This window comes from Mercenaria mercenaria, chromosome 13 (assembly GCF_021730395.1).
Source record: "Mercenaria mercenaria strain notata chromosome 13, MADL_Memer_1, whole genome shotgun sequence".
NCBI classification, from domain to species: Eukaryota; Metazoa; Mollusca; class Bivalvia; order Venerida; family Veneridae; genus Mercenaria; species Mercenaria mercenaria.
Window position 1 is genome coordinate 78,962,654 of NC_069373.1, and position 24,737 is coordinate 78,987,390.

Sequence of the window (24,737 nt, forward strand, 5' to 3'; positions counted from 1 at the left end):
TAAAAACATATGGACAGATTTATAATAGCCCAAACTATAAAAATATGTTTTATTATCTCAGGTGGCCTTCTTTCTAAAAATCAAGTGTTTTTTTCTTTCTCTTATGTTAGATTTTAAAAAAATTCCCTCACTAAAGCCTTATAATATTGATAAACAATAAAAAAAAAAACATGAGACCATAACTTTATCACTTTCTTGAAAAGTCTAACAAAATCATTCAAGACAGGCTGTGATTTATTAATCTATGACTTCCTTCTTTAATTTAATTTAGCACTGAGGTATCAAAATTCAAAATATTGCAAGTTATTCAAAAAATATAGCCTAAATAATGCTTAACTGCAGCTGTAAAAATAAAATTATTCCTTTTAAATGTGTAGATTTACTTGTAACTAGCAACTCCAAAAGAGTTTTAGACATTTATTTTTCTTTACAGGGATTTACAACAGTACCAGTACACTTTTGAAATGACAACCTCTACTTTCTTAATGAAAGCTTCTAATGCCAAGGATAATTATTACTGTACATAATCTGTACATGAGGGATATTCTTGGCTCATGTTCATTCGAGTCTGGAGTATTTTTTAGCCAATATATTCTTAGACTGCAAATATATCTTTGTAAAGATATTTCAACTAACACTGCTGAGACTACTGCTTGTGGCTTCCCTGCCAAGGTCTTCTGATGGATTCCCAATGGCAAAACTTCCTGGCAGGTATACTCTTTCGTTACCGGCATATTCTGGCAGGTATACCATTACATTACCAGAGTATCTTCGTAGGTATACTCTTACGTTACTGGCGTATCCTTGCAGGTATACAGTTATGTTACCAGAATATCTTCACAGGTAATCCCTTACATTACCGGCATATCCTGGAAGGTATACCATTACGTTACCTGAATATCTTCATAGGTATACTCTTACGTTACCAGAATTTCTTGGCCAAATATCCAGCTAAATACATTTAAGCCCAATCACAATACAGCTGTTGTTGATAACATATCTTGTTTCATTTCCATTCAAGCTTTTATTAATGTTTGTCACAGACTATGTCATTATAAATCAAGCCTTCATATGAAGACAGTTTTTATTCAAGTTTCTCTTAGTCACAGATCATTTTGTTTTCAAAACAGATTAAGTTAGTTGTCACAATATGTTTAAAAAGTAACGTACTTTTATGCCAGATGGAATGTCTTGAGCTTCATGAGATGTCTGTGACAGAGATGAAAAATTGAAAGCGATTGGGCCTGAGAAACAAAACATTAATTTTCTTTAGCCCTAAAATGACATTCACTTTAGTAGTCTAAAACGTAAGAAATATCACATGCTAGATTGGGAAGTATCTTCCGAGATCAGGCGACTTATGTCTGAACAAGTACACTTTGATTCCCCACAAGAGCATTTTATACGATTTCCCAAACTCCGCTGAAACTCCAGCAACTGTCCCATAAAATTAAAGTTTGGTGAAATGTTTGGTTTACATGCTTTTACGTAATCGTATGCATCGTTCAGAGTGAGTTTCTTTGTCTGCATTAGATATGCGACAGTGATGGTAACAGAACGGCTCACACCGGCCAGACAATGAACAAGCACACCTTGCTCTGTACCCCGAGCTTCATCTGAAAAGAAAAGTAAATGTTGTTTAAGCATAAAATAAAGCAAGATTTTTCACTTGACTTTCAGATTAAACAGAGGTTATCAATTACCCATCTGATATTCTTATCACACCTGGACAATGACACTGCCTGAAATAATTCTACCTAATACTAGCTTACATACTAAAGCTTCAGCAAAATTTTGAAAAAGGGGCATTATTTTGCTAACATGTGAGCCAGAATTATGAAACTTGCCATGTGAGGTCATCCCAGGAGATGTGTGGAGAATAAGAAAACATTTGATCAAGTGATTCCAGAGAAAAATATGCAAAACTGTCATAAAATTTCTATGTTAAAAAGTGATATCATTTTGTAAAAAAAAGTAAAGTTATGTAACTTGCCATATGACCTCTTCTCATTACGCTGGGGTCATGTGTGAATTTTGAAACCATAAAGGGAAGTAATAAAAAACTATGGATACAATAATACTTTCTGATATTAGAACCAAATATTCAAACTGTTGACAAATGATGAATAAACTATCAAAAATAAGATTAAACAAGAAAATTATATATTTTATGTTCATAACAACATTTTTTTTATATTTTAATATAACAGCCACATGATAAAAAGTCATTATGATCATTTGAACATTAACAGGCTAAGTTATTATTTGTTAATGAAACAGAATGTGAGATCTGAGGACAATGGCACAGGCAATAAGCTTGCAGTTCCTTTAATGTATATGACAGATTTCCTTGGAGATGTGAGGACATGACTTTTGTCCTCTTACACAGTTACAGGCAAAGTTCTCATTAACCTCAAAAAGACAAGCACTTTTTAAAACAATTATTTCTATTCCCCAGGAGACTGAACTGGTTCTGTTGTTACAAATATCATCAAGTCCATTATCAAGCCTGAACATTTATGACAACATGAGAACATCAGGCAGACTCCCCAGGGTACCTCCATGGACATTTCATGACATCATTAGGTCAAAGTCTGTCAGAAATCGGTGCCAATTGAATCCTGCTGTTCAAAAAATAAAAACCTACCATAATAAATTCAAGGATGCCTAGTAAAAGGCTTAGCCTTCTGTCAGTGGCACAGACCAGAAAAAGTTCTTTTCATGTTTTTAAATCTTGTGGTACTTACTTACAGCGGAACAAATCTGTACAAAACAAATGAAATGTCGCACCAGCATTGTTCAGGTTATATGGCGCAAAACATGACAAAAATTTTCTTTTCACATCTTTTTTTATATCAAAATGAAAATAACCTGACACAGTTCTATTAATAGCGCACAAAAAAAAACTACACTCAGTTCTATTTTAACGATGATAAACTGTTAAAACATTGAAGATTTCGTTCAATGTAAATAATAAAAGGTTCATTGTAACAGTGGCTAGATCTGGAATTCTGTATTCAGCTCTTGTGGATTTTACCAAGTTGTATCACACTTGGCATTTACAGTATTCCAGATCAAGCTACTATTACAATAACCTTATTTGGAATAAAATTAAAAGGGATATTTACAGTTTCTACTTATAAATGAGGAACTGTAGTAATAAGAGTGACATCTGTGTAATATTCTATCTCACATTGACAATTACTGTACTGCCTGTGTTAAAAGCTTGATTAGCAGTTCAGTGAATATATTCTTCCGTCTGACAAAAAAAAGCATACAGTATCGTAATACGTGACTATTTGCTCGGAAACCTATTACCGATTCCACCACTTTCCCACCAGACCATTGTAACTTGAGTTTAATAATGCTATATTTAATCAACAAGTTTCAGTCGAGTCTTAATGTCTCCTTTTATATCATCTTTCTCCTCCTCGGAAATTTTCTCTTTAATTTCTATACAGTAAGTTAATTTCAGACACATAAAATTGAAAAGCTAACTCCTATTTTAAAAGAACATTAATATATATATATAGCCATACAGCTAAAACCACAAAAGAGACTTATTAAATTTTCATGCCATTAAATCACCTGATAGAGATATTTACAGTTTCTGCCTATATTTGAAACAAAAGCGGATAACTGAAAACAATCAATTTTGTAAGCTCAGTTTTTCACGGTTTCAACCAGAAATGTTTAATAAAGACATGAATACACAGATTTTACATTTTGAAAAAAAAAAAAAACACCACCAGAAAATCAGAATTTATACATTTGTTTGGCTTCAATTTCTTGGTTTGGCGTTATCATGAAATCCAAGCAATTAGTCACCTGCAGACGTTAATGATTTCACAATATTAGAAATGAATGTAATCAATAATTCAAGCCTCCATTTTGATAGTCTAGATCAACAATGCTATGAAGCTGGAATGGAATAAATAATGGATGTCTACTAATCGGTCATATTCCCCACCGCAAGACATGCTGAAGTTGCATCTGCTGAACAAAGAGTAATATGGTACAAAGTGCTTTCAATGTGGGTACCAGCATCATGAAGTTAGGAGAAAATGAATGTTTAATATTGAAAGTATGTCCTTGATTTTATGCTTCAGAATTCGAGTATTTGTCTTAAAGGGCCAAAATCTGTACCAAATTTTAACTAATTTCACTTAATTAAATGTCATTAATATCTCTCAAGGAAGGTTCAAAACAATATAGGCATACTGACAGACAGGATGCTCCCCAACCACAAACACTCTCCATGTTGTTTTGAGGAAATTAGAAAATAATTTTCATTTGTTCTCTTTGTAAGTGGGGCTTGAACATGCATGTCAATGTTACCAAACTATTGATAAACATTTTACTTACTTTGTCCTTTTGGAAAGAAAACCTATTTAAACCTTCAATTTTTGACAGAAATTGGTTATTTTAATAACTGCTCATGCTTTCCAAGTCCTTCTAAACAAGCGGCAGTTTGCTGGCAAAGAGCATTTTCCAGGTGTGTTTTAGGTTATAACACACTAAATAGCTGTTATTCTTTATTCTATTTAAAATTGACCTATTTCCAATGACCGCAGCACACATCAGGACCCATTTTAAATGTTTGTAACTTACATTTTCTTGAAGATTATTGTCAGTGCTATATAAAAATCAAAAGAAAAGTGGGGGTCATGTTTGATGCAAGAAAAATATTTTCAGTCAAACACTTAAACTGCAAAATCAGTTAAAAAAACGAGACCAAAAATTATAGTGGTGATGTATGATCTAAGTTTTCATGAAAAATTCTGTTACGTTGTTTTTTCATTATGAAAATGCTACCTACATGTCAAGCACATATCTGTCATGTGATTTTAGCAAAAAAATTGCAAAGAAAATAAGGAAAATAGCTCTACAGAGCAAAAAAACTGAGTGTCTGTATGCCTTTAGGAAAGATTAGACAATGCTATTTACTTAAAAAAACTATTAAGAGGCATGCCACTTCCTTTGGCCTCTCAATAACTTACCAGAGACCAAATGAAGGGTTTTCTTTAATCTGATTGGAAATATCATCGCCTTATTTCCACAATGATATAACTAGTTTTTTGACAGTTTTGGGAAATGACTTTAAAGATCTGAGTGTCAATGACTTTTCACTACTTACAGCTTTGTAAAACTAAACTTTAGTCTGTTTAATTCTGTTCTAAAAGGCCACAAATTCACCATCATACAGAGGACATAGAGGCATACCAAAATTAACTAGAAGATGCTTTTGTAGAAAAGCGCATTTCTCCCCCAATGCATAGTTGTGATAGGCAAGAAGTCAATAGGGGCAGACACTGATGGCTGGCTATAATAGGGATGTCCAACCATCCTATGAAATTTCAACATTCTTGGTCAAGTGGTTCTCAAGTTATTGACTCAAAAATGATTATGGGTCATCTACTCTACTTGTCCAATCATCCTATGATGTTTAAACGTTCTGGGCAGTGGTTGTCGAGTTACTGATCAGAAACGGTTTTCCATGTTCAGGCCCTTGTGACCTTGACCTAATAACCCCAAAACAAATAGTGGTCATCTACTCTGTAAGCCCTATCACCCTATGTTGTTTGAAGGTTTTAGGTCAAATGGTTCTCCAGTTATTGATCAAAAATGAAGTGTGATGGACAGAGGGCCCCTGTGACCTTGACCTTTCATGGAGTGTCCTTAAAAACAATAGGGGTCATCTACTCTGTAAGCCCTATCACCTTATGAAGTTTGAAAGTTCTAGGTTAAATGGTTCTCAAATTACTGACCAGAAATGGATTGTCATGTTCTGGCTGCTGTGACCTTGACCTTTAAAGGAGTGACACCCAACCCCCCCAAATCAATAGGGGTCATCTACTTTGCATGTCCAATCATTCTATGAAGTTTCAACATTCTGAGTCAAGTGGTTCTTGAGTTATTGATCGGGAATGGTTTTCCATGTTCAGGCCCCTGTGGCCTTGACCTTTACCAGAGTGACCCCAAAAACAATAGGGGTTGTCTACTCCATAAGCCCTGCCATATTATGAAGTTTGAAGGTTCTAGGTCAAATGGTTCTCCAGTTACTGATCAGAAATGGTGTGACAGACGGAGGGACAGGGCAAAAATAATGTCTCCCCCAGCGGGATGTTGTCAAAAGGACGCTCCTTTTGCAAATTACCGGTAATGTTTTCAATGGAACTTCAGCAGAAAGAAGTAAAAGCCTTAGAAGGAGTGCAGACAGTTCAACCACAGTCCTTCCTTTCTGCACTAGGATGAGATAATAAATTTATGACATACTTTAATGACAAGGTGTGGATAATTGTTCCCAGATAAAGCTTTATTCAAAAATAATTCTCTCATCATTCAATGTCAATATTTTAGGAAAGTCTGGTCTCTCTCTGAGTTTTTCAAATAGATGCCACATTTTCAATCCCATCTTTTTGAAACTTTGTCAAAATGTTTGTCTTTATGAAATCACAGGAGTCTGAAATTCTATCAATAAGACCATAGAAGTCTATCTTTACAAAAAATACCCCCTATATATATAATTTTTATATATATAGGGGGTATTTTATTTTATATATATATAGGGGGTATTTTTTGTAAAGACTCCTGTGAGGAAATCTGGGTCAAGTATACAACTGGGTTACCAGAGGCCAAAACTAGATTAAATCATAGTATGTAATGTTGTTCTGTCATTTTGTTGTACATATACCTTAGTTGGAAGAATAAAGAACAAAGTTTTCATTCTACTTTGTATTCTGTAGATATCTAATGCCATCTATATTCTTTTTTTGGTATAAATTTCCATACCACTGAAGATACTGATTATCCCCCCACCCCCTCCCCCCAACTTTTTTACCCTTAGTAATCTTGAAATGTCAATGAGTTTTTCATAATTTTCCATTTGTTGCAAGAATTGACATTCTCACTGCAGTTATGAAAATACACCTCCACAAGACAGCTTTCAATTTATCTTTAAAAGGTAGAATTAAGGAGTGTTTTCAGTTGATTTCTGTTTGACAGTGTAAAAATCATTTCCTGTAAATGAAGATGGAATCAGGTAGAATATAATAGGTAAGCAAAATTGAAATTATTCTGGTTACTATAGAAACATGTTTTTTCACTTTCCCGTTGACAAGCAAATAATGTAGAAGACTTCTGTGTATAACTACGTGATATTGCTAATATGGGCAGCGGGCTGACCCAGGGGAATTTGACATTTCAAAAATTTTGTTGTCTAAATCCCCACCCTAGAGACAACCTTTTTTGTCTAAATCCCACCCTAGAGCCTGGTTGGTACATCAAATGTTTGTCAAATTCCCACCTGTCGGGAATGGTCTTCTGTCTAAAGTCCCGTGTATGCCCCCCGCTCCCCCGGGCGGGCAAAATACTGACAGGTGCATAAATGCTGTCACATTTATTTATTGTTGTTCTGTTGTTGTTATGTCAATCAGGAATCAAAGGCCTGAATGGCCTGAGTCGGCTAATGATTGATGTACTGACAGTATAGTCTACCAGTTTCAGTTTGTTTTTAGTTTTTTTTCTTAAAATTTCATAACACAGCTCGATATTTACCCAAAATATTATATCCGGATACGATTACACTTTTCTCCAGTTTGAACAATATATTTTACAAATTGTGATGATACGAAGACATTTAGCAGCAATTGGCAGTATCTGACATTGAAGTTTACGGTTAAATTACCTCTTATTTAAATCTTTTCAAAAAAAAGTTATTTCGTTTCGTGAAAGCAGCCAAACATAGACGATCTACTTTCGATTTCAAAAACTACAAGAAAATACAATTTAATGTTTCGCCGATTTGTTTATTTCTCGAAAAATAAGAATTAAAATCATTTTTAATATCAGTAGTAACTAAACAAACCAGTAAGAGCTTCTTCTTCCGATAATTTATCCGTTTACTGACTGCAAAATTCAACCCACGCAAAGTTTATAGAAATCATACGATGCGTGTTTACGTTCAATGTGGGAGAATTAAGGCTGATCGGCTATGTTACCTAACGCATCCAGACGATTCAGATTTTGTTTTTAAAAAAAGCATTGTGTGCGTTTCTGTAATTTTATATACGTTTTTATACGCTTAGAAATTATTAGACATGCGTATTTGCATTATTTCTATACGTAATTTACGCTAATACGCATCTTATCTGCAGCCCTGTCCAGGAACTATTTTTTGTCTTTCGCTGGATGTTACCCAAGCTTTGTAAGCCTGCGCAATTCTTAAAATGCACATTTATGCTTAATGAGTTACATTCGAGAATTGCACAATTACAAGTCATAAATATGACAGATTACATCGTATATTGGTCATAGCAAAGGGAATTGACACAATTCAACTTCATTCATGCAGTGAACTGTTTTAAGTTTGAGAAATCTAATGGAACTACATCCCTTCACTGTGTTATTTGGTCCATTTAGAGAATCGTTGGATAGCAAGGACTCGTCAAAAGGCTTTCAGCCTTTAGCCGACTCAAAAAAAGAACAAGAATTTTTTGTCATTCAGAAAAGAAGTTACGCTGTGGATCCAAAAAGCTTTGTTCATTTGGAATAGTATAGAATTATGCTATCGGAACCATTCAGAACAGAACACAAACATGATGTTGGAAAGGGTAGCTTTCATCATTAGAAATAGATCAGAAGCGCATGTCTCCCCCAAAGCATAGTAATAACCAGCAAAAAGTCAATAGGGGACAGGAGCTTAAGTCAAAGAGACACAGATGGTTAGCTGCAACAGGGATCATCATGTTCTCAAGTAACAGATTGGAAATAGTTTTCCATGTTCAGGCCCCTGTGACTTTTGCTCAAGCGATTGCAAAAACAACAAAGGTCATCTACTCTGTGAGTATTGGTACTACTAGTATCACCCTATGAAGTTTGAAGGTTCTGGGTCAAATGGTTCTCAAGTTATTGATTGGAAACAGTGTTCCATGTAATGGCCCCTGTGACCTTGACCTCTGATCAAGAGATCCAAAAATCTACTCTGCATATCAAATCATCCTAAGACATTTCAACATTTGGGTGAAAACTGGTTCTAAAGTTATTGATCGGAAACGGTTTTCCATGTTCAGGCCACTGTGACACTGACCTTTGATCGAGTAATCCCAAAAACAAGAGTTCATCTACTCCAAAAGCCCTATCATTCTACGATATTTGAAGGTTCTAGGTCAAATATGGCTCTTGAATGACTGATCAACTGGTGGGGGTGGGTGGGTGTGTGTGGGGGGTGGGGGGGAAGGGCCCGAGACATAATAACATTCCCTGGTAGTTTACATCTTTCAGAAAAGAACAAAAATATGTTGTGCAAATCAGCAGTTTTTGGGCAGAAACATGTAGGAGTAGGAACAAATTGAAACCAGCAGCTTAAATTTAACATTCAGAAATTGAATAGAACAGAAAGATATGGGAACCAGCAGTTTTTGTCCGTCAAATTTTCCCCTGCTCCTTGACTGGGGAAATTATTTAATCTATATTACCTTGAAATAAATAATTCAGTTGTACCCAATGCTCTACCTTTTTCTTTTTTTTTTTTTTTTTTGTTATTGTTTCTATGGTTTTACATCAGTACTGCAGTTCAACAATATACAACTTCTTATTATATATCACATCTACTGATTAAAAACAATCTATTAACACTTCACTAGAATGTTTTTAATCTAGAATGAATGGTTTGTGAGGGGGGTGAATAAGTTCAGAAAAGCTACTAAATGTTAAATTTTTAACAAACAACACAACATGTATGGAAAGTAGAAGAAAAGTTGCTGGTAGAATGGCCATAGTGTAAGTTCTGATTAAAGAAGCCAATGAAAGATACCTATAGGTAAAACCAAAGAAAAGGCTCTGATGAAGAAACCAAGGAAAATATACTGATGGAAAAGCCAAAGAACATAAAGGCCGGAAATAAGCCTAAGGAAAGAAGAACTGATACAGAAGCCAAGAAAAACTACCAACTGAAAAAATGACACCAATTCTGACCAGATATCTGGAAGATCAGACTAAAATGTGGCCTTCTGAGTCTTAACAAGGTAGGGCTGCCTGTGATCTGACCTTGTGACCAAGGTAATTCAATTTAAAACTTGGCCTAGAATTCATAGAGACAATTATTCTAGCAATATTTAATGAAGATCAAGAAGAAAATGTGGCCTTAAGACTGTTAACAATGTTTTTCTATGCTTTAACCCGGTTACCTAGTTATTTCCCTTGGGTACCCCACTTTTGAGCCTGACCTAGAATTCATAGAGACAAATGTCCTGACAAAGATTTATGATGATAAATTAGAAAGGTTTTTTTCTTCAATTATTCGACCTAGTGACCTAGTTTAAGATCTTTGGAAACCCTATTCAAAATTTGTCCTAAATTCAATAGGGAAAAATTTGCTGACTATGTCTCATGAAGATCAAATGAAAAAGGTGGCCTCCAGAGTTAACATGTCTTTTCTATGATTTGGCCTAGTGACCTAGCTTCTGATCTTAGGTAATCCACTGTTTTGAAACTGACTTAGATTTCATAAAGACAATTAAACATTCCAATAAAGTCTTATGAGAATGGCCTTGAGTGTTAACAAGGTTTTTCCAAGTGGTCTAGTTTTTCATCTCAGGTTGATTTAAGTTTGAACCTTACCTATACATTTCATAAAAAGAAACATTCTGACAAAAACTCTAATGATAATCAAGTAGAAAGAGTTAACAAGCTTTTCCTAATAACTAACCTAATTCTAAGACCCAAAAACGAATTGGTCCAAGATTTTATTAAGGTAACATTCCGACCAAGTTTCATAGATTGGGTCAAACTTGTGACTTCCAAACTTGTGACCTCCAGAGTGTTTTAACAGTCAAATTGCCGACAGCCCTCAATGGACACAGAAATATCACAATAGCCTAAATGTGCTCAGGTGAGCCAAAACTTCCAAATGCTTAACTGTCCCCAAAACAGAAGCTTAATCAGCATTGCTTTGGGAAGCTGTGTTCTTCAGTTTGTAATTTTGATGTAGAATTTCAGCAGTTATACAAGCAAGCAGTCTTCTTAGTTGAAAGTCAAAAAAACGTCAACATCCTTCCTTTTAATTAAAACTAGAACTGTCACAGGAGTGACTCATACCCCCACCATACAGTCTTGTCACAGAAGAATGGCAACCATAAGGAATTTTAAAAATACTTTGGAGTACTTCATCCTGGGCTTCCACATATAAGTAATACTAGTATAATACTAGTATAGTAATACTAGTAAATATATTAAATCTCTAATATTAGAGATACACTAAAAGTGAATACAAAAAAGTGTCTTACCGACCCATGTTACCATGGAAAAATGTTTTTACTTTTTACATAGGACTTATAATAAAAAAATTAGAAAAATACCTAAAATATTGAAAATCTAAAAATAGGATTTCTAAAAATAGACTAATTCCTGGAATTTAAGGGGAAGCAACTCAGTACAAAGGTTAAAAAAAGGTTACTTCCCTTTGGCTCTAAGCCAATCAGAATGAGATATAGTGAAAATACATCAAAATTAACCTTAAATTCTAGGTAAAGGGGACACAATTCAAGAAAAATAGTGTCGAGTTATGCACCTTGTGTCACATGATGTGGGTGATGAGTGGAACATCTATTTTAAGTCTGAATCAAATCCATTCAGTAGTAATTGAGATATAGTGAAAATACATCAAAATTAACCTTAAATTCTAAGCAAAAAGGGGCATAATTCATGCAAAATTGGGTCAGAGTTATGCACCTTGTGTCACATGATGTGGGTGATGAGGTGGAACATCTATTTTAAGTTTGAATCAAATCCATTTTGTATAATTGAGATATAGTGAAAATACATCAAAATCAACCTTAATTTAAGTAAAAGGGGACATAATTCATAAAAATTATGTCAGAGTTAAGCCCTTATGTCACATCATCTGGGTGATGAGGTGGAACAACTATTTTAAGTTTGAATCAAATCCATTTAGTAATAACTGAGATATAGTGAAAATACAACAAAATTAACCTTAAATTCTAAGTAAAAGGGGACATAATTCATGAAAACTTGGTGTCAGAGTTATGCACCTTGTGTCACATGATGTGGGTTCATGATGTGGGTGATGAGGTGGAACATCTATTTTAAGTTTGAATCATATCCATTCAGTAGTAACTGAGATAAAGTGAAAATACATCAAAATCAACCTTAAATTCTAAGTAAAAAGGGGACATAATTCATAAAAAAAATGGTGTCAGAGTTATGCACCTTATGTCACATGATGTGGGTGATGAGGTGGAACATCTATTTTAAGTTTGAATCAAATCCATTTAGTAATAACTGAGATATAGTGGAAATACAACAAAATTAACCTTAAATTCTAAGTAAAAGGGGACATAATTCATGAAAACTTGGTGTCAAGAGTTATGCACCTTGTGTCACATGATGTGGGTGATAAGGTGGAACATGTATTTTAAGTTTGAATCAAATCCATTTGGTAATAACTGAGATAATAGATTTCGGGACGTGACGGGACGTGACGCGACAAAACTGACTCCTATATACCCCCCTCAAACATGTTTGGTGGGGGTATAAAAAATAATAAAGAGAAACATAAAGAGTATGGTTTATTTGAATATTTCAGACTTCCTTATGAGATATGATCAAATGTTTGAACAGTATAATACAAAAAAATACGACACAAAGTATATATTTTGTATAAATATCCTTAAGGACTTAAAGTAACTCTTTCATACCTTTTAAATGAATGACATAAAACCAAAACTTATTCTTTCTATTTAAAGAGTACAAATGCATGTGTTTTAACTGCATACCTCTTTATTTGTCTATACCATTTATAGTCATATAAATTTTGTAATTTTGTGTTTACAGCCAAATAAACTCATTCTTAGGCACATGACTCTCTAGCTTCCAAATCATTGAGAAAAATAAATAAATGAGATCTTACTCTAATTTTGTGGTTTGACTTAACCACAAAGTCTTGAAAATTAGTCTCCTCACCTCTTCAAATAATGATGACGCCACGTAAGTTTTATATATATTTTCACTTCTCAGTAAGAATATGGAATATGCATTTTTTATTGGGATCGATTCTACTCAAAATTATACACAGAGCTACATGATTGTGGTTTCTGACAATTTTTTTCAATCTATGAAAGTGTAGCTTTAACATATTTCCGTACTATGATTGTTCGTAATTACTGATGTTTAGTCTATATGGTAAATGTCAAGTGGATGAGGGAAATTCATGAACAGATTTTTTGCACCGATGCAAGGAGACATTCCGATCTACAACATTTCACAGTCTGCTGCTGTACTTAGTAATATGTGCACTTGAAATATGTTGCTATCGGAAACGGATTTCCTAAAATCAGCAAGGTTAAGATAAAGGAAGAAACTTCTATATTTAAATACAACAGGCTTTATAAATTTTTCTTAGATAATTTTATACAAACGTATAAAATATGTCTGGTGGAAAATATGCCCATCAAAATATGAGAATCAAGTCCCTTAAATCATATTAATAATATAAAAGTTTTTATCTTTAGAAATAAATACAGGGCCATAAATCAAATCGTATTATTATCCTTATTATTAAATCTATCTTCATAGTCCTTTCCATTGGTGTACACATAGTCATATTATCAATGGTAAAAAGCCTTATAACATACTTATTTAATAATTCTGTTAAGTTTCAATGGAACCTAAAATGTCAATATTTTCCATACTGACGTTCAAATTTCATACTGGGTGTGTGACATCATTATATCGTAAGTCGTCACGTTTAAAAGTTCTTTAACGAGGATACTTTCAATTTCACTCAGGCTTAGTATCAAATCTGTATCATAATTTTAAGTGTAGGTGCGTATGTAATAAGAGCACCGCCTTGCGCGTGCTGACGCTCATCTGATTTTTTTTGTGTAATAGAAATATTGTCCTACCCATGATTTTCTAAGTCAAAAAAGGGTCATCATTCTTGCAAAAAGCAGGATAGAGTTATGTTTCTTGATGTTCAGTGTCCACTTATGATGGTGTAAAACTGTTGCAAGTTTTAAAGCAATAGCTTTGATAGTTTAAGAGAAAAAGTTGATCTAAACATAAAACTTAACCAAGAAATCTGATATTTTCTAAGTCCAAAAGGGGCCATAAATCTTGCAAAAAGCAGGACGGAGTTATGTTTCTTGCTGTACAGGGTCAACTTATGATGGTGAACAAGTGTTGCAAGTTTTAAAGCAATAGCTTTGATAGTTTAGGATAAAAGCTGACCTAAACATAAAACTTAACCAAGAAAACTGATTTTCTATGTCCAAAAGGGGCAATAAATCTTGCAAAAAGCAAGATGGAGTTATGTTTCTCGATGTACAGGGTCAGCTTATGATGGTGAACAAGTATTCGAAGTTTCAAAGCAATAGCTTTGATAGTTTAGGAGAAAAGTTGACCTAAACATAAAACTTAACCAAGAAATCTGATATTTTCTAAGTACAAAAGGGGCCATAAATCTTGCAAAAAGCAAGAAGGAGTTATGTTTCTTGCTATACAGGGTCAGCTTATGATGGTGAACAAGTATTCCAAGTTTCAAAGCAATAGCTTTGATAGTTTAGGAGAAAAGCTGACCTAAACATAAAACTTAACCAGGCAACGCCGACGCAGACGCCGACGCCGACAACCTTGCTTATGATGGTGAACAAGTATTCCAAGTTTCAAAGCAATAGCTTTGATAGTTTAGGAGAAAAGTTGATCTAAACATAAAACTTAACCAAGAAATCTGATATTTTCTAAGTACAAAAGGGGCCATAAATCTTGCAAAAAGCAAGATGGAGTTATGTTTCTTGCTATACAGGGTCAGCTTATGATGGTGAACAAGTATTCCAAGTTTCAAAGCAATAGCTTTGATAGTTTAGGAGAAAAGCTGACCTAAACATAAAACTTAACCAGGCAATGCCGACGCAGACGCCGACAACCGCTCAAGCGATGACAATAACTCATCACTTTTTTCAAAAAATCAGATGGTGAAAAACTGTTGCAAGTTTTAAAGCAATAGCTTTGATAGTTTATGAGAAAAGTTGACTTAAACATAATACTCAACCAAGAAAATGATTTTCTAAGTCCAAAAGGGGCAATAATTATTGCAAAAAGCAGGATGGAGTTATGTTGCTTGCTGTACAGGGTCAGATTATGATGGTCAACAAGTTTTGCAAGTTTCAAAGCAATAGCTTTGATAGTTTAAGAGAAAAAGTTGATCTAAACATAAAACTGAACCAAGAAATCTGATATTTTCTAAGTCCAAAAGGGGCCATAAATCTTGCAAAAAGTAGGATGGAGTTATGTTTCTTGCTGTACAGGGTCAACTTATGATGGTGAAAAAGTGTTGCAAGTTTTAAAGCAATAGCTTTGATAGTTTAGAATAAAAGCTCACCTAAACATAAAACTTAACCAAGAAAACTGATTTTCTAAGTCCAAAAGGGGCAATAAATCTTGCAAAAAGCAAGATGGAGTTATGTTTCTTGATGTACAGGGTCTGCTTATGATGGTGAACAAGTATTCCAAGTTTCAAAGCAATAGCTTTGATAGTTTAGGAGAAAAGTTGACCTAAACATAAAACTTAACCAAGAAATCTGATATTTTCTAAGTACAAAAGGGGCCATAAATCTTGCAAAAAGCAAGATGGAGTTATGTTTCTTGCTATACAGGGTCAGCTTATGATGGTGAACAAGTATTCCAAGTTTCAAAGCAATAGCTTTGATAGTTTAGGAGAAAAGCTGACCTAAACATAAAACTTAACCAGGCAACGCCGACGCAGACGCCGACGCCGACAACCGCTCAAGTGATGACAATAACTCATCATTTTTTTTCAAAAAATCAGATGAGCTAATAAAAAGATTATTAGATTTGCTTCGAGAAATATACACTCGTTCTTTTGAGAAATAATATTTTGTGCTCCTTAGAGTTGCTCAATATTTCTGCTGCAGAACTCGTGCATAGTTCTCGATACAGATCTCATAACCTAATTTTAACTACTGATTTGTGGGTGGAGCAAAGGATACATACTGGCCTCCAGCTGTGGTGTTATAACATTTTGCCACACCAAACAAGATGATGTCATACACAATTTACTGGGGAAAACAATGACCCAACTTTTGTAAATGTTTGCATATGATGTTGGACTTATAATAAAACTATTGCCTGTTTAGATTTACCTATCCACACAGGAAATGGAGTATCAACCTCTGGCACTTCTTCCAGGTCAATAAATGCTCGTATGAACCTCATTTAAGGCAAGAACTGTATAGCATACCATGGATGACGATCATTCTCTAGAAGTCTGAATCAATTTGATAATGAATACATTGGCGAACAGATGGACAAGACCAAAGTAGCCCCTTACCATTTGTAGGTGACATGAAAATGTTCCCTTTTGGTAAAATGATGCCATACAATATTGATTTAAACAAGCAAATTCGATGAATTGGTATCCCCCGCCGAAAGGGTTTGTGGTGAGGAATGGCAAAAAGATATATCCGGCAAAAAGTTAAGGATGTTAATAAGAAGCAAATAATTTCATTAGTCAAAATCCATTTAACAGAAAACAAATATATAATTAAAGAGTACATAATAAATGTATGATACTTTGACCTGACTAAAGAATTTATTTTGAATGGGATATGCTTACTGTAATAAGTTTAGCTTTTAAAATTAAATGCAGTTAATTGAAATGTGAGCATGAAGTTTAACTGGAATGAAATATTGTCTTTGAGTGGTTTGGCACCAGGTGTTGCTGTTTTACATTTGAACTTAAAAGATCAGATGTCCTTAAGAGAACACAGGTAAGAGATCTTGAACATGGCTGAGGGCAAGGTTTGTGCAGTCACAACTTAACATGTTGAAGGTTTGAACATATAAAAAAAAAAAAGGAATGGAAATATATATATCTATATACAGTAGAATTCCGCTATTAAGACCACCCATGGTTCTTTGTAAAACTGGTCTTATTAGCGTCTGGTCTGATTAGTGGACAAGGCTATACGGATATGGTCTGGCAGATAATAACACATTGGAATACAATCAAGACGCAATAATGGCAAACACAGTGTTCAATTGATATGTACCTTTATTTTCTTTAATTTTTTTAGCTTTAAATACTGTGTTAATCAAAGAGTTAATCAAACTATGTATTAATTAAGGACGCACTTAACTGATAATGGTTTGAATTTCGTTCAATTAAAGACAATTACAACAATATCAAATAATTTCAAACTTCATTCTCCGCTGAAATCCCAAACGTATTTACATCAATAATAACAAACAACACCGTTTAGATCTAATTAAATCCGTTTTAATCCAGTCAATTCGATCAGCGGGCATTTTTCTAATTACAAACAAATTAATTATTTCAACAATTTCTTATGTCAAAATAGTGATGTAAAACACCAAATATTTTTAAATAACAATTTTAGACAATCAAACAAATTAATACGTTGTTTTGATAACATTTAAAAGACTTGTAGCAAATAACGGATAAATACACAATGTACACGCTTAACGTGTTAACACGATGTCTCACGTGTTGATTCCCGCGGCGATTCGCGGTAACATACAGAAGAAATTGAGTGGTCGTAATTGCGGTGATTAATTAAGTGTGAAAAAATCAAACAGTTCTGAAATTGGTGGTCGCATTAGTGGATTAGCGGTCTGGTCGCATTTTCGGACAAACGACCATTGGTTTTAAGAAGGAAATATTCCGTTCTTTGCAAAATCGGTCGTATTAGCGGTGCGATCGTAATTTCGGAGTGGTCGTAAGTAGGAATTTTACTGTATAGATATATGTATATATTTATTTTTTTAGGGGGTGGGGGTGCAGGGGAATGGGAGAGGAAACAAAATTTCACATGTTGATTATAAATATTGATTGAAAATTAAAAATGAAAAAAAAAAAAAAAAAAAAAAAAAGGTTAAAAGGGTGAAGTTGGGGGGGGGGGGGGGGGGGGGGCAGAGGATGCATGATCAGTGGTAGGCATGACTGGGTGGAGAAGTGAGGTGGGGGAATGGTACAACTTGGAAGGTTTGAAAAAAATCTAAAATAAGAAATGAAAAAAAAAAAAAAATTGGGAGTGGGGGGGGGGGGGGGGGGGTGGGGGGGGGGAGGGGGAGTGACCAAGGCAAGTGGTGACCAGGTGTGGGTGCGCAACTTCACATGTTTATAATAAATGTTCACAGAAAAGAATGAAAGAAATTTAATGAAATTCTGCCAAATGGTAAGTTTGTTATGTACAAATATGTGGATTTTTAGACAATTAAAGGGCAATAACTCTGAAGTTACAAAAAGAAATCCGTAAAAATTGTCTGTGCACAACCATATTGTAGTGCTCTAAATTCTGTTAAAGTTTCATAGTTCTAGGTCAAATATATCAAAAGTTATGATGCAGAAATTGGCATATCTATAGATCTATAGTACCCTATATAGTTAACACTAGAAACTTCTAAGGGCCATAACTCTGGGCAATCTGTCTGAAACTTAATGGGCCCCATAACCTCATAGTGGTGAACATGTATATGAAGTTTGTTTGAAAAAAATCTAAAATAAGGAATGATTTTTTTTTTTTGGGGGGGGGGGGGGGGGGGTGGGGGGGGATGGGGGGGAGGTGTGTGATCAAGGTAAGGGGGTGACCAGGTGTGGGTAAACAACTTCACATGTTTACAATAAATGTTCATGGAAAAGAATGAAAGAAATTTAATGAAATTCTACCAAATGGTAAGTTTGTTATGTACAAATATGTGGATTTTTATACAATTAAAGGGCAATAACTCTTAATTTACAAATAAATCCAAATGAAATTGTGTGTACACAACCACATTATGGTGATCTAAATTCTGTTTAAGTTTCATAGTTCTAGGTCAAATATATCAAAAGTTATGATGCAGAAATTGCCATATTTATAGTACCCTATATAGTTAACACTAGAAACTTCTAAGGGCCATAACTCTGGTGTTACTTGGCCAATCTGACTGAAACTTGACGGGCCGCAAGAACTCATTGTGGTGAACATGTATATGAAGTTTTAAATAAATATTCCCAACCATTTCCTAGATATGGCTCCGGACGGACGGACGGACGGAAAGACGGAAGGACGGACGGACGGACAACGCCAAAACGATATTCCTCCGACTTTCGCCGGGGGATAATAAACAAGTTATAATATTTATCCGGCAATTAATTGCTTTCATATTTGCATTGAATTACTGACTATTTCCATATAAAAGTCTAAAATTTTCAACACATCACTATAGCCTCGAGCATCTGTGCTGTAACAAAATTTTACTTAGTAAAAAAATGGATAAAAAGATTCAATTAATTTAAAAAACAAACTTTTAGATCATTTTAACATTTTTTGCCAACTCATTCAACTCTATTAGCAACAGTTTAATGATCCTGGAGACATCTGTTAAATTTTTATGTGGTTAACCAAGACCTACACATTAAACTATAAAATTAACTGATAGCTTTTTGTAACTATGAAGCTACATTATTATGTTCATTACCTGACACTTAATGTTAATTTTCTTAAAACTGATATCAGACTTGAGCTGCTTTTGAGAAAAGCGCATGTGTCCCACAACTGCCTAATCATCTACATTGGCATTTCTTCTCCATTTAGTATCTGAGTCAACCATGCAGCAAGACCTGTATCACTGGCATCAGTATTTTCCGTAATTCAAGGGCCATAATTCCGAAGTGCCTGGGCTGATTTGGCTAGTTATCAACTTGGCTAAGGACTTACTGGCAAACACATTTTGTTCAAGTTTGGTGAAGATCAGATGAGAAATCTTCAACATAGAGCTTGGACAAGATTTGTGACAGACAGACACACACACGGATGGGAGTAAATCAATACGTCTCCCACCACAGTGTGGGAGACATAATTAATATAAGTTGGAGAAGTAAAAGTAAAATTCATTCATTTTTTATTTGTACAAGCAGTAATTAATCTTCACATACATAAAAGCGGTCATTATCTAATCATTAAAACATTATCTCATCATCACTTATACCATAATCAATAGACAGGCTATAAAACCTATCAGCTCTCTCAGAATTTCAAATTCATCAACTCTAGGGTCAATAAAATTATAATGAAGCAATGTTTAATGGTTTATATCAGGAGATTTCAAGGGGTTTGCTGATATTGCTACTATAAAACCAGAGGTGTTACAACTAACATATAATTACATTTCATACCTACAAAGGATCGGGATTCATTAAACTCTTGTTCTCATATTTAAAATTCATGTATTTTTTCGAGAAATGAGGAAAAATCTATGGGTAAAAAAAACTACGCATATAAACCGACCATCCTTCTAAAGTTAAAGTCATAATGTACACAAAGTATGTCTATATAAAGCATTAAACTTTCATGAGCGGTTAACCAAATGTATCGGAAACGGATCAACTGATTACATTACTTCGCCAGTCCCTTCAGTTCTCAGTCATACTTGAGATTTATATTTTACACTTCAGTTCAACAAGGTGACCTTATGGCTATTATTAAAGTTAGGGCAGTTTTTTTTTTTTTCGTTCAAAATTTTCTGACAAAATCTTATTTTCCCATAACAAAAAATATAAAAGAGCATATTTTGTATATCCTATTGCTGTAACAGATTTTGTACATTGTATTACTTTATGTAGTGGTGTAACAGAATTTGTAGGTCCTATTACCCTGTGAGGTGGTGTAACAGAATTTGTACATCCTATTACCTTGTTAGGTGGTGTTACAGAATTTGTAAGTCCTATTACCCTGTAAGGTGGTGTTACAGATTTTGTAAGTCTTCTTAACCTGTTAGGTGGTGTTACAGAATTGTACATCCTATATTATCTTGTTAGGTGGTGTTACAGAACACCCTGTTAGGTGGTGTTACAGAATTTGTACATCCTATTACCCTGTTAGGTGGTGTTGCAGAATTTGTACGCCCTATTACCCTGTTAGGTGGTGTTGCAGAATCTGTATGTCCTATTACCCTGCTAGGTGGTGTTACAGACTTTGTACGACCTATTACCCTACTAGGTGGTGTTACAGAATTTGTAGGTCCTATTACCCTGCTAGGTGGTGTTACAGAATTTGTACGTCCTATTACCCTGCTAGGTGGTGTTATAGAATTTGTTCGTCCTATTACCCAATATAGTGGTGAAGTGGGTAAGGTGGTCGCCAGTTCAACCAGGTGGCTGCACGTTCAAACCATGGTCATACAATATCACGTTCCATCTGGAAACTAGCACAAAGGTTGAGGAAGAAGGCTATGGGAAATTCAAAAGTTTTTCCTCATAATGTGAAGGATAATTACATAAAATTTAAGGCAAAGGGTGTTCTCACGAAATTCTGAAAAACAAAGAGTCCCCAGATACATTTATGAGAAAAGCAGGTGTCTTTCTTCATATTAACTTTCAAGAAATATTGGTAAAAAGAGGAAGAATATTGCATAGTAACAGGGAAACCTGAAACGATTCACGTAACACCGTAAGTCAGAGAGTGCACTTTGTTTTAACTAATAAATGGTTTCTTGAGAAAAATACGTCAATTTCATTAAAAACCCCTGTGCTTCTGCTATATTACATTATTATGAAGCTGAGACTGTCCATAAATGTACTCGGTGACAGTCACTACTAAAGATCAAAACAACAAGAGCTGTCCGTAAGACAGTGCGCTACACTTTTTTCAGTGCTTGACTCTGAATTAGAGCTTTGCCAGAAGAAAAACAAGAGGACCATGATGGTCCTGAATCGCTCACCTATCTCCACATGACCTAGTGTTCAACTGAGTACGACATCGTTATTTCTATTATTTGACATAGTGACCTAGTTTTTGAGCACATGTGACCTAGATATCATCAAGATAAAAAATTCTGACCAATTTTCATGAAGATCCATTGAAAAATATGGCCTCTAGAGAGGTCACAAGGTTTTTCTATTATTTGACCTAATGACCTAGTTTTTGAAGGCACGTGACCCACTTTTAAACTTGACCTAGATATCATCAAGGTGAACATTCTCACCAATTTTCATGAAGATCTCGTGAAAAATATGGCCTCTAGTGAGGTCACAAGGTTTTTCTATTCTTCGACCTACTGACCTAGTTTTTGACCGCACATGACCCAGTTACGAACCTGACCTAGATATCATCAAGCTGAACATTCTCACCAATTTTCATGAAGATCCATTGAGAAATATGGCCTCTAGAGAGGTCACAAGGTCTTTTCTATTTTTAGACCTACTGACCTAGTTTTTGACCCCACGTGACCCAGTTTCGAATCTGACTTAGATATCATCAAGATGAACATTCTGACCAATATTCATGAAGATCTCATGAAAATATGGCCTCTAGAGAGGTCACAAGGTTTTTTCTATTTTTAGATCTACTGACCTAGTTTTTAACCCCACGTGACCAGTTTCGAACTTGACCTAGATATCTTCAAGGTAAACATTCTGACCAATTTTCATGAAGATCCATTGAAAAATATCGCCTCTAGAGAGGTCACAAGGTTTTCCTATTTTTAGACCTACTGACCTAGTTTTTGACCGCACATGACCCAGTTTCAAACTTGACCTAGATATCATCAAGATGAACATTCTGACCAATATTCATGAAGATCCATTGAGAAATATGGCCACTAGAGAGGTCACAAGGTTTATCTATTTTTAGATCTACTGACCTAGTTTTTGACCCACATGACCCAGTTTCGAACTTGACCTAGATATCATCAAGTTGAACATTCTGACCAATATTCATGAAGATCTCATGAAAAATATGGCCTCTAGACAGGTCACAAGGTTTTTCTATTTTTAGATCTACTGACCTAGTTTTTAACCCCACGTGACCCAGTTTCGAACTTGACCTAGATATCATCAAGATGAACATTCTGACCAATTTTCATGAAGATGCATTGAGAAATATGGCCTCTAGAGAGGTCATATGGTTTTTCTATTTTTAGACCTAATGACCTAGTTTTTGACCCTACGTGACCCAGTTTCGAACTTGACTAGATATCATCAAGATAAACCATTCTGACCAATTTTCATGAAGATCTTGTGAAATATATGGCCTCTAGAGAGGTCACAAGGTTTTTTATTTTTAGACCTACTGACCTAGTTTTTGATGGCACGTGACCAGTTTCGAACTTGACCTAGATATCATCAAGATGAACATTCTGACCAACTTTCATAAAGATCCCATGAAAAATGTGACCTCTAGAGTGGTCACAAGCAAAAGTTTACGGACGCACGGACGGACGACGGACACCGCGCGATCACAAAAGCTCACCTTGTCACTTTGTGACAGGTGAGCTAAAAAACAAGTTAAAAAGGGACATAACTCTGTCATAATTCAATCAGAGTTATGGGAATTGTGTCTCTTGGTGAAAACTTTGATGGTAAATAACTATTTTGAGTTTCAAGTCAAAAGCTTTAATAGTAACAGCGATATTTGACTTTATCAAAAACTTGAACCAAAAATTCTAAGTTAAAAAGGGACATAATTCTGTTAAAATTCAAAACAGAGTTATGGGGATTGTTTCTCCTGGTGTAGATTTTGATAGTAAATAACTATTTTGAGTTTCAAGTCAAAAGCTTTAATAGTAACAGAGATATTTGACTTTATCAAATATTTTAACAAAAAATTCTAAGTTAAAAAGGGGCATAATTCTGTCAAATTCAGATCAGAGTTATGGGGATTGTTTCTCCTGGTGAAGACTTTGATGGTAAATAAGTATTTTAAGTTTCAAGTCAATAGCTTTGAGAGTTACAGAGATATTTGACTTTATCAAAAACTTTAACCAAAAATTCTAAGTTAAAAAGGGGCATAATTCTGTCAAAATTCAAATCAGAGTTATGGGGATTGTTTCTCCTGGTGTAGACATTGATAGTAAATAACTATTTTAAGTTTCAAGTCAATAGCTTTGATAGTAACAGAGATATTTGACTTTATCAAAAACTTTAACCAATTTAAACATGCACATGTAGTCTGGCTACCGACTAGATACTCTTTTTTTTTACTTTTTTTAAATCATTATCTCTTATAATTATGTTCTAACTTGATCAGTTTGGCTCTGACTGGAGAAAAGGGACACAACTGTACAAAATTTGAATAGCCTCAGAGGTTATCTCCTGTTAACTTGAAGCCTTGCAAAGTTCTAATGAGATAATAAAACCATCTACATATAGAGGACAAAAATAATAGACTGTGTTCCTAATTCTGTTTTTATACCATATATCTGCCAATGAACTAATCTAACCGAGAGAATAAGACATTAATAGAGGGACCCAGTCTATTGATTGTAAAGATGAGACAAACATTTCTGTCACATTTTCAAAACAATGCCAGAAGATTTTTCCTTTTTAATTTCCGAGCTTGGCTTTGGGTGCAGTTTTAAGACGATATTTATTATTTGCAGACACGTTTTCTTCCTATTATGACTTTCACACATTATAAAATGCTTGTCTCACATTTTCCAAGAAATCAAGTCAACTTGAATCACACAATCAAAAATATCAAGGATACTAAACTTACCATTATGTTCATACGTGTTTATTAAAGTATGCTTGCAAACACCAAGACAAAGTACCTATGGTAAATGTGGTCCGTGTCAGAAAAGCACCAGTAACTAGGTTCCAATCAGTGGTCTTTCTAGCTGGATGATTATGTACAAAAAAGTTCCTTACCTAAAATACTGTTAAAACTGATGCATTTTTTCTGCTTCTTTTTATAAAACGA

The 24,737-nt window shown here is 34.5% G+C and overlaps 1 protein-coding gene across 1 annotated transcript in view; it reads right to left on the reverse strand.

Moving 5' to 3' along the window:
- Positions 1-404: 404 nt before the first annotated feature.
- The window catches only part of LOC123528492 (dual specificity protein phosphatase 7-like), a 54,494-nt gene continuing 30,161 nt past the window's right edge, over positions 405-24,737 (reverse strand). The window contains exon 3 of the mRNA XM_045308251.2: positions 405-1,616. Coding sequence (XP_045164186.1) covers positions 1,318-1,616 — 299 coding nt within the window. The 3' untranslated portion in view covers positions 405-1,317. The remainder of the gene's footprint in view (positions 1,617-24,737) is intronic.